This window comes from Nerophis lumbriciformis, linkage group LG13, assembly GCF_033978685.3.
Source record: "Nerophis lumbriciformis linkage group LG13, RoL_Nlum_v2.1, whole genome shotgun sequence".
NCBI lineage: Eukaryota > Metazoa > Chordata > Actinopteri > Syngnathiformes > Syngnathidae > Nerophis > Nerophis lumbriciformis.
In genome coordinates this window covers 18,648,142-18,660,420 of record NC_084560.2, presented here as the reverse complement: position 1 = coordinate 18,660,420, position 12,279 = coordinate 18,648,142, and the positions used below count along the sequence as shown (strand labels likewise).

Below are 12,279 nucleotides of genomic sequence, written 5' to 3'. Positions count from 1 at the left end.
CTGGAAAGTAGAAGGACGAGGACATATTCCGACAAGGTGGTACACTTTGGCATCCAATTTAGACCCGGGAATTACAAGAATGACACAAAAAGACGCTTGGTTAAATCCCCCTTTTTTTCGCTGGGATTATGAGTCATTCTTCATATAAACGGGAATATATGAATCCTAATGACAGCAGACATTGTACAGTAAGTTATGTTTTATTATGTTTGTTGGCTTTCATAAAGTCTGCAGTGATTAAAAATTAATAAAATTTGATTGAAATTAATGTATGCTTAAAATGTTCAAAATACGTAAATATTAAATGTTATTATAAATGTGCCCATCACTACATTACATATATACCCACATCATGTATATACAACTTTAATGGAGGTGTTTAGATGTTTTTAAGGGCTTTATAGGCAGAATAGAGCGGATCCCATTGGCTTCATGTAAGCAGACTTTTGATCGCATTTATTTAATATTTAAAATAAGCAAAACAAAAAATACATCCGTCGTTGTGTTTCATAATGATTTTAAATGATAGGCAAAATTCCATAAAAAGTGCAGTTCCACTTTCACTACAATATATTGTAAATTTTAGAAGTAAGCTGTTTGCTACTTAATATTGCTGACAGTGCCAATAATACCTGGCTTCATCTTTTGAAAAAAAGACTTTTAATACAGATCGTATTTGATTGTGCAGGTCTACCGTATGTTGTGGCTGAAAGGAATAGCATACAATACTGATAAAGTGACTGCCACTAGTTTTTATGACTAGCAGCCTCATTTTGTATCACTACACACTTGCTGTCTAAAAGCTGAACAAGACAATGTTGTTTCTATCTATTTCATTAGTCATTCAAGAGGCGATATTTCCATCTGACCCAACTGGGGGACGGCTCCTACAATCTAAACTTCTACAAGGATGAAAAAATATCCAAAGAGCCTAAAGGGACCATTTTCTTGGACTCCTGCATGGGTGTTGTTCAGGTAAGCTTTGTAACTTTCTTTCTTCTTTCTTTCTTTCTTTAGTTTATTTGGAACATGAACACACTTACAGCATAATACATCACACAATTTCATATCATTACACTTTACATCATGTCCAAAAAGGAGTAGGAAGAAGCAAAGCTTATTTAATCCTACCCCTTTCCCACTTCGGAGCGTTTACAAATATATACATTCATTTACTGACTTTTTTATAGTAAATTGACATCCGTGAATGAGTTATACAACAGTAATACAACTTTGCCTTTGCAGCTGTAAAACCATAGTGGCCCTAAACTGTGAAGTGTGAACTAAGGCCCCGTTTACGCTAAGCCGGATAAGGTTATCCAGGGTAAATCACACCTAACCTTATCCGTGTCCACACACAACAACAATGCCACCATTTGCGTATGCGCGGGGGGGAAAAAAATATCCACCTGAGCGTCCATCTGCTCCAATCTTTCCAGTAGATGACTATGTTATTGACATAAAATAATATATTTGTATATATATTATTCTGTACATATATTATGTATATATTCGTATATATGTTAGATTTTTTTATCGCTATATTAGTCTATTTATACCTGCATTGTCCTTTCCATCCTTACACTTTCCATCATTGTAACTGAGCTACTGTGTTGAACAATTTCCCTTGTGGATCATTAAAGTTTGTTTAAGTCTAAGTTTAAGTCTATACTTCACTGTGAAGTTATTTAAAATAGCTATATTGTAAATAGTTTGCTGTACATTTTACATTTGTTTGCTGTTCTGTGTGCAAGTTTTTAAATGAAAATGTATCTCCTTTGAACAATATCCAGTGTTGTGGTATTTCAATTAACTGGAATCCAGTGTGCTGTGGGGCCCTATTGTAGTGAATCACACCTGAGCCATCGTAAAGTAATCAAATATTTAATCGACATGAGAAAGTAGACAATGCGATAAAGAACATTTTACAACAATTAATCTAGGGATCTAAATATGACAATATATGAAATATAAAATATGACATCTCCAAGTTGGGGAGGAGATCTTGCCCCAAGTGGAGGAGTTCAAGTACCTCGGAGTCTTGCTCACGAGTGGGGGAAGAGTGGATTGTGAGATCGAGAGGCGGATCGGTGCAGCGTCTTCAGTAATGCGGACGCTGTATCGATCCGTTGTGGTGAACAAGGAGCTGAGCCGGAAGGCAAAGGTCTCAATTTACCGGTCGATCTACGTTCCCATCCTCACCTATGGTCATGAGCTTTGGGTTATGACCGAAAGGACAAGATCACGGGATTAAGCGGACGAAATGAGTTTCCTCCGCCGGGTGGCGGGGTTCTCCCTTAGAGATAGGGTGAGAAGCTCTGTCATCCGGAAGGAACTCAGAGTAAAGCCGCTGCTCCTCCACATCGAGAGGAGCCAGATGAGGTGGTTTGGGCATCTGCTCAGGATGCCACCCGAACGCCTCCCGAGGGAGGTGTTTAGGGCACGTCCGACCGGTAGGAGGCCACGGGGAAGACCCAGGACACGTTGGGAAGACTATGTCCCCCGGCTGGTCTGGGAATGCCTCAGGATCCCCCGGGAAGAGCTGGACGAAGTGGCTGGGGAGAGGGAAGTCTGGGCTTCCCTGCTTAGGCTGCTGCCCCGCGACCCGACCTCGGATAAGCGGAAGAAAATGGATGGATAATCTAGGGATCTAAATATGGTAGGTCAGTCTGGTTAATGTCCATGGGGCGGCGCAATGAACCAAAGCGTGCCTTCAGTTGTCCAAACGCACACTCGATGACCATGCGGGCCATAAAGCAACATTTGTAGTCACACACTGCCTGTATCACATCCACGGGAGGAAGGGACAAAGTTTTTTGGTAAGTAGAATCACAGCTGACCCGCACATTCCAAAGTTCTCTTACCGTCTGAGATGGGTAGTATCCCAAATAGCTGCAATCGCCCCTTGCCTTCTCTTAAGGCAGTGGTTCTCAACCTGGGTTCGATCGAACCCTAGGGGTTCAGTGAGTCGGCCTCAGGGGTTCGGCGGAGCATCTGCCGCGGAGATCAAGACAAACCGGACTCATCGTGTAAATAAAAACTTCTCCCTATCGGCGTATAATGGATACCCCCGAACAATGTTCCCTCTAATTTTCCATCAGATTTGCAGGTGTGTCATTTGTTGTGAGTTTATGCAGTGTGTTGGTTTTGTTCTTTGAACAAGGTGATGTTCATGCACGGTTCATTTTGTGCACCAGTAAAAAAAAACATATAACTTTGTCTTGAATTGGAAAAAAAAACATTTTATTTATCCCTAAAGAAGGGTTCGGTGAATGCGCGTATGAAACTGGTGGGGTTCGGTACCTCCAACAAGGTTAAAACCACTGTCTTAATGTATTGATTTGTGGTTTCCAAAAGCGCCCGTACATGTACAAGAAGGAGAAACACGGGCATGTCGGGGCGGCATGACGTAGTGGGTAGAGCAACCGTGCCAGAAACTTGAGGGTTGCATGTTCGCTCCCCAACTTTTACTATCCAAATCGCTGCCGTTGTGTTCTTGGGCACGGCACTTCACCCTTGCCCCCGGTGCCGCTCACACGGGTGAACGAATGATGAATGATGGGTGGTCAGAGGGGCCGTAGGCACGAACTGGCAGCCACACTTCCGTCAGTCTTCCGCAGGGCAGCTGTGGCTACGAAAGTAGCTTACCACCACCAGGTGTGAATGAATGATGGTTTCTCACTTCTCTGTGAAGCGCTTTGAGTGTCTAGAAAAGTGCTATATAAATCTAATTATTATTATTATTATGTCTGGATGATCCCTCTCCATATTTGTTATTGTCAGGTTCAAACACCGATGACATCTATTAAACAGACAAGAAGCAAGGAATTAAACAGAGACCGAATTCAATTTAGCTCATTGTGGAGAAACGTCTGGGCTGTACTCTTTGTACAGTCTTCCACCACGCTCTGACAAAAGGATTGCACGCCTCCTCTTTTATTTGGACTTTCCCTGATTACATGGCAACAGCTGTTTCTAAAGGAGGGGGGGGTCGTAAACAGCCGCTGCCTTTGGTTACAAAACAGTTCAAAGAAAAGGTGTCTGGAAGGGAGTCAGGTCCTGCTTCCTCTCCGCTTTGTAGATCTCGGGTCAAGACAAGATCTTCCTGTGGATTGTAATAGATCAAAGAAACTGACGCCTTCATGTCGCTTCCCATCCTACGCAGTGGAGTTTTACAAGCCTTTTGCTTGGTAAGATCAAAGACAGCTTTTGTCTGCTTGCCGGGAACTCATGGAAACACAAAGTTTTGTGATAACTTACATACAATTATTCTGACAGTTATGAAGCTGGCTGTGGCGCGTTCTTTCTGATGTCACTTCCTGTGTGGGGCGCAGTCTTTCTGGCGTCACTTCCTCTCCGAACTCACTTTGTAAACGATCAATGAGTCCATACAAAGCTAAGTGCCGGAGATTCAAGAAATACACGATACCCCCCTAGAGGGGGCGGTCACCCACATCTGCTGGCCTCTCCATGGTTTCTCATAGTCATTCACATCGACGTCCCACTGGGTTGTGAGTTTTTCCTTGCCCTTATGTGGGCTCTGGACTGAGGATGTCGTTGTGGCCTGTGCAGCCCTTTGAGACACTTGTGATTTAGGGCTATATAAATAAACATTGATTGATTGACTTACCCGTGTAAAAAGTTGTCCGAGGAGGGTTACCTTAAACGCTGGTTTATTGTGGCTGAAACGGGGTTTCGGTGAAAAAATTATTCGTTTAAGGGGTTAGTGTAGACATGGCCTAAGCAGCCGTGGCAGCACAGGGTGTAACCTGCACCCCGCTGAGCATTACAGCAAGAATTAAACCAAGAATGCGAGCATGGTAATTACTCTTGATGTATTTTCCAGTTTGCAGGAAATTGCTCCAAATAAAGCAGGCTAAAGTTCAAGCCTAGTTGCACAAACACTGATGCAATGCTGCTACGTATGTGTTGTATAAGGCACTTTACTTTAAACTTGTGTCTGGAAACCTGAGTAGAATCTGGACAAACATTTGCATCACTTTACTAAGTGCTGTTAAAGCAAGGTGAACGCTGAAACCGCACTTTCGTGCAACCTCTTGGCAATCATTGCCACATGCTCACATCTGGATGTAGGCCCAAACTCACTTGTGTGCGCATTATTATCTGCCATCTAAAAAGATAGACAGGCTCCACCCTGACCTTGCTGGCTCTAATCGGATGTTTGGCTGTGGAGTGCATGATGAGGGATGGTCAGGTCAATCAATCAATCAATCAATCAATGTTTATTTATATAGCCCCAAATCACAAGTGTCTCAAAGGGCTGCACAAGCCACAACGACATCCTCGGTACAGAGCCCACATAAGGGCAAGGAAACACTCACCCCAGTGGGACGTCGATGTGAATGACTATGAGAAACCTTGGAGAGGACCGCATATGTGGGTAACACCCCCTCTAGGGGAGACTGAGTGCAATGGATGTCGAGTGGGTCTGACATAATATTGTGAGAGTCCAGTCCATAGGTGTCCATGATAAGGGATGGTCAGGTGTTGTAGCTATGATAGCCTGAGCAAAAATTAAAAAAAAAATCGAAAATAAACACACATTCTATTGATTTTTAATGTCCGTCCCAATGTCACGCTATATTGTATTTGGGACGGCTTTAATATAGTGGGAGTGTACTGTGAATTCCCTGCAATCTGATTGGTTGAAAGACTCAGAATGATTGGATCGTATAATAATAATAATAATAATAATAATAACTGGGATTTATATAGCGCTTTTCTAAGTACCCAAAGTCGCTTTACATGTAGAACCCATCATTCATTCACACCTGGTGGTGGTAAGCTACTTTCATAGCCACAGCTGCCCTGGGGTAGACTGACAGAAGCGTGGCTGCAATTTGCGCCAACGGCCCCTCCGACCACCACCTATCATTCATCATTCAATTCACCGGTGTGAGTGGCAACGGGGGCAAAGGGTGAAGTGTCCCGCCCAAGGACACAACGGCAGCGATTTTTTTGGATGATAAGAGGCGGGGAGCGAACCTGCAACCCTCAGGTTTCTGGCACGGTTGCTCTACCCACTACGCCATGCCGCCCCTAAACGTATACAACCATATATAACGTGGACCCCGATTCAAACAAGTTGAAAAACTTATTCGGGTGTTACCATTTAGTGGTCAATTGTACGGAATATGTACTGTACTGTGCAATCTACTAATAAAAGTTTCAATCAATCAATCAATACCATACCATACCATACCAACTTTATTTATAAAGCCCTTTAAAGACAGGCACAGTTGAAAAACAAAGGGCTGTACACCACAAAGAAATGAAGGCAAAGGACAGACTAAAAAATAACGTTTAAAACAGAAATAAAAATACACATTTAAAAAGCAAATATAAATTACGCTAAGAACAGTTTGTTAAATAAAAACAGTTTAAAAGTTAAAAACAGTTCATAAAGTTAAAAGCTAAAAACAGTTCAAAGTCTCATGCTGGGTTAAAAGCCAGTGAATAAAAATGGGTTTTAAGAAGGGTCTTAAAAATAGCCAAAGAAGGGGCCTGTCTCACATGGAGAGGGAGATCGTTCCAGACTTTGGGACCCGCAACAGAGAAAGCTCTGTCCCCTCTGAGCTTGCGCTTTGTTTTGGGTACCCCTGAGGGACCGGGTGGGGGCATAGAGGTGGAGCATCTCAGAGAGGTACGGTGGGGCAAGACCACGTAAGGATTTAAAAACGAGTAAGATCATTTTAAAATGGACTCTAAAAGATACAGGCAGCCAGTGGAGGGAGGCTAAAACAGGAGTAATGTGCTCTCTTTTTCTTGTGTTAGTTAAAAGTCGGGCAATCAATCAATCAATCAATCAATCAATCAATCAATCAAATTGACAGGTCGGAAGTGTGAATTCCAGCTAACTCTACTTATTGGTCACTTTAGATATGAATTTATATACATTCACTCTACAAACATACATATACACATTCTGTACATATACAAGTACATATATATACATACACTCGTGCATATAATCACGTTTCATCAAATATAAATGAACGATGTTACTCTAGGGTAAACTGGGTAACACATGGTACACTGACAAAGCTTAACCTATTGTTACTATAACAATCTACAAGGTTAATATAGCTGGCTTCTCTTTCTTCCCCTCCATTTTTCAGCTTTTTTTGTATCTCTAGTTATCATTACATATATGTATTGTTGCATTTGAACAACTGTATTGTTGATAATAGAGGTAAATTATTGGTATTGTTCATTATCAATAGTGCTATTTCTATTGGTATTTGTATTACTCCATCTGTAGTGTAATAATGCTCATTGTCATTTCTGTATTATTATTTATTTCGCTAATTGCTTTTTTGCTATCACTTAAGTAAGTATCCTAACATTATTACACTACAAATGGAGCAATACAAATACCAATAGAAATAGCACTATTGATAATGAACAATACCAATAATTTACCTCTATTATCAACAATACAATTGTTCAAATGCAACAATACATATACGTAATGATAACTAGTGATACAAAAGAAAGCAGAAAAATGGAGGGGAAGAAAGAGAAGCCAGCTATATTAACCTTGTAGATTGTTATAGTAACAATAGGTTAAGCTTTGTCAGTGTGCCATGTGTTACCCAGTTTACCCTAGGGTAACAACGTTAATATATGTTTGATGAAAACGTGATTATATGCATGAGTGTATACCGCATCAGCAATGAAAACATATCTTATGTGGTACTGTCAGAATTAAAATAGCAAAAAACATATTAAATGTGAAAAAATAAAGAAATAAAATATTTGAACTCATAATCTGTAGCACCCATTCGGGGTTGGCCGACATCGTCTCACAAAATGCGGTTTCTCTTTAAATATCGTTCTCAAAAATGGCTTTGCAAATATATGTGTTGTCTTGTAGACTTAGTCTAATCATAAAAGATGCAGACGAGGCGTGTTGGCTGAGTTCTTAAAGTTTACTCCACAAGGTGCTCATCAAAAACATCCCACATGGCTAAACGGGGCTACTGCGCATGCTCTTCACTACTGTGGCATGCTGGGTAATGGAGTTCTTATGTTACCTGGCTCATAACATCACAATATATATCTGACTTAGGCCATCTAGAAGGCCTTACTGACAACAACTCGTGATCTGATTGACTATCGCAACTGTCTATCAACTGTATGTTCCCGTTCACTTACAGTGCACAGACATTGTTGATTCTGAAGGCCTCGGGCAGATTTGGTACAGCATGGCAACATAAGCTAGCTGAATTCTGATTGGATAAAAACTATAACCTAAAAACAACAGCACTGGAAGGAGCATAATATGACATGAAGAGAATATGAATACTTTTAGATATTTAGGGAAAGTAAATAAAAAAAAAAAAAACTTTTATCTTTAATTATGATCATGATTTCTGGTTATGTTAGGCCAGCAGAGAAGGCCTTGCTGGCCCTGACGGCACACCACTGGTGTGGACCGACCGTCAGTCAGGCAGTGCTCTCAGAGAGTGAACCCTCAGATGTTTAACTATGTCGCTGCAATAGCATCTGGAGTGACGTCAGGCTGGAGGCTGAAGCTGCTCCTGCCAATGTGCTGGACATTAAAATTAAATCCCACAAAGAACTCAAAGCACTATCTAAAGAAAGAGTTGTAGTCATGCTGGGATGAAGTCACGGCTTTCTACCTACTGCATCATATCATTAGGTCTGTTTATGAAAGCTCCAGTAACTTGGGTACTAAACACTCCTCCCTGTTTATTCAGCGAGGCTGCAGATAATATCCAACCCCCTCCCACTCTGTTATCATAACATTTTACAATCTCTGCTTTGGAAGCGAGAATATGACAATCCACAGATAAATGATTACTAATCATTAGTGGGGTTTTTGTCTCTTTGATTTTGTTTGTTTGACAAAATGTTGCCAAATCAGGAGTTTTAACTGATTTTAAGTCTGCCTAAATAGAAGTACTGACTTCTGTGACAGCTTAATGGGTTGCTCCTTTTTCCAAAAAGTGACTCACATTTTGTACATGCATGGAATCTAATATATAGAGGACTTAGACTTCCTTTAATTGTCATTGAAATTTGAACTTTACAGTACAGATAAGAACGGAATTTCATTGCATTAGCTCGTCGTAGTGCAGGATAAAATAGCAACTTTTTAATTGAATTGTGCACATGCATTTGATTTTAAAATACTAACCCTTTTTTTTGGTTTATTTTCTGTTGCCTGGCAATGAGGTGACGTTAGCCTTAAAATGAAGCAAGATGGGATTAGATAAGATCTATTAAAATCAAATGTTATCTGGACAGTTGACAATAACTGATGTTAGCTTAACATGTTTCACATCTAGTTTATTAGTTTATTATTATTTCTTCGGTCAGTGGTCAACAAAATAAACAAACAGTGTTACATGAACAAACAGTTGTACATTCATAAATTGAAAATGTTGCAGACCGAAAGGGTTTAGGCTGAAATTTAACACTTATTGCGCCTAACCCTATAAACAATGTCAAATACAAGATGAGCTTCCTAGAAATATGAAATTTCCTTTGCACAACATATTATAAATACACCTTGTACACAACATAAACACTCTTCAATTATATACACAGTAAAGACGTGAAATATTCTTGTACACGTCTTAGTTCAACCTTTGTACCAATTATATACTATATACAAACAATTATACTTCCATTATTATGTATATCTATACTTGCCCACCATCCCGGATTTTCCGGGAGACTCCCGAAATTCAGCGCCGCTCCCGAAAACCTCCCGGGACAAATTTTCTCCCGAAAATCTCCCAAAATTCAGGGGGAGCTGGAGGCCACGCCTCCTCCAGCTCCATGCGGACCTGAGTCCGCTTTCCCACAATATAAACAACGTTCCTGCCCAATCATTATAACTGTAGAATGGTCGAGGGCGAGTTCTTGGTTTCTTATGTGGGTTTATTGTTAGGCAGTTTCATTAACGTCCTTCCAGCGCGGTAACAACACACAACAACAGCAGTCACGTTTTCGTCTACCGTAAAGCAGTTTGTCTGCCGTAAACAGCAATGTTGGGACACTCTTAAACAGGACAATACTGCCATCTAGTGCATTTGATGAAAGCACTTTTGTGCGTGCCACACAGCAATGCATCATCAGAGATGATGTTCAGCATGGTTAGAAAAATAGTGACAGAGAATAGAACAAGGATGGACAATTTAACCCTTAACTCAACAATGAGTAGATGAGTGTTATGTGTGTGTATATGTGTAAATAAATGAACACTGAAATTCAAGTATTTATTTTATTTATATATATATATATATATATATATATATATATATATATATATATATATTTTTATATATATATATATATATATATATATATATATATATATATATATATATATATATATATATATATATGTATGTATGTATGTATGTATGTATGTATGTATGTATGTATGTATGTATGTATGTATGTATGTATATATGTATATATATGTATATATATGTATATATAATAAAAGAAATATATATTTATAGCTAGAATTCACTGAAAGTCAAGTATTTCTTATATATATATATATATGAAATACTTGACTTGGTGAATTCTAGCTGTAAATATACTCGTCCCCTCTTGACCACGCCCCCGCCCCCAACCACGCCCTCGCCCCCACCCCCACCTCCCGAAATCGGAGGTCTCAAGGTTGGCAAGTATGTGTATATCCCACATTTAGTTTGTAATTAACATTGATCATAGTATTAACTACTGTGTTGATTCAAGAGTGATATATTTTTCCAAGACATTGGTTTTAAAGTGTTTTTTAAATGTATGAATGGAACTGGAACATTTGAAGGAATCATCCAAGCTGTTCCACAGATGAACCCCCCCTGACAGAAACACATCTACTTTTTAAACTCCTTCTTGTGTTTGCTTTCTGGAAGACAGCTGAACCTTCCGAGGTCATAGGGACTCTCCCTGGGTTTGAACCTCTCCTGTAGACACCCAGGCAGCATGCGCTTATGAGCTTTATACGTCACAATAGCAGTGTTGAGGTCAACAAGATCGTGCAGTTTTAATGTTTTTAATTGAATAAACAGAGCATTGGTATTGTCATGATAATCCGCATAATTTACAATTCTAATGGATTTCTTTTGAAGTAAGAACATAGAGTTGATGTTTGATTTGTAATTGTTACCCCAGATTTCAACACAATAATTAAGATATGGGAGTACGAAATAATTATATAACATGTTGAGAGACTTTTGATTTAGAGTTTTTAATTTTATGTAACATAGCAATCATTTTTGAGTATATATGTACAGTTTCCAATTTACTTAATCATCTATTTAATTTGTCATCATTTAACATCTGGGTATTTAATATTCAATTATTATAACTAACTTAATCATTTTTTTTGTTCTGCATGCAGGAAAGGCGTGGTTTTAAATCATCAAAACTTTTCGCTGCCTTTTTGTGGTTTCTAAAACATACTGTACATTTATCATTTCAGAACAACAAGGTCCGGAGGTTTGCTTTTGAGCTGAAGATGCAGGATAAGAGCACCTACCTCCTGGCTGCAGACAGCGAAGGCGAGATGGAGGATTGGATCAACACCCTCAACAAGATTTTGCACAGCAGCTTTGAGATCGCCATGCAGGAAAAGAGGAATGGAGATATCCATGATGGTGGGCAATGCTCTTTGGTCTGTCCTTTCACCTAATCTGTATTCAACCTGCTTTACAATGCATTTATTCTTATACATTCATATAACATTTTTGTAAGTACTTTTTTGCCACTAATTACTGTAAATTGTTTTGCACATCAAAATACTAATCTATTGCTAATTGCTAAATAAACTATGTTGTGGAAAGGGAAAAAAAAAACATTATTGAAAAATAATAGTTCCCCTAAACAAGGCTTGATATTTAATTATTGCTTTAAAAATACTGACGACCTCAGTTCCAACTTGAATGGCACTTTTTAGAATGCACAATTTGTATACTGTCAGGCCTCCAATTTGAACTTTTTAAGGTCAAGGCAAGTGTTGCCTTAAAGGAGGGCTCATATTTTAGGGCACCAAGGTAAGTTAGAAGGGCACCATTTCTTTCGAGGCAGGATATATATATATATATATATATATATATATATATATATATATATTGTGTTCATGTATGAGAGCTAGGGCTGCCAATTATGGCAAAGTAATAATTAAGATTATTGTTATCAATATTAAAATCATGATTACTGATTAAGTAAAATAGTGTTGGGGTGTGAACTTAATACCATCATGTAATTTGT

The 12,279-nt window shown here is 39.2% G+C and overlaps 1 protein-coding gene across 3 annotated transcripts in view; it reads left to right on the top strand.

Moving 5' to 3' along the window:
- The window catches only part of LOC133613779 (dedicator of cytokinesis protein 9), a 307,269-nt gene that overhangs the window by 180,203 nt on the left and 114,787 nt on the right, over positions 1-12,279 (top strand). For all 3 annotated transcript variants that reach the window (XM_061971560.2, XM_061971559.2, XM_061971558.2), the window contains exons 7-8: positions 841-975; positions 11,492-11,666. In XM_061971560.2, coding sequence (XP_061827544.1) covers positions 841-975; positions 11,492-11,666 — 310 coding nt within the window. The remainder of the gene's footprint in view (positions 1-840; positions 976-11,491; positions 11,667-12,279) is intronic.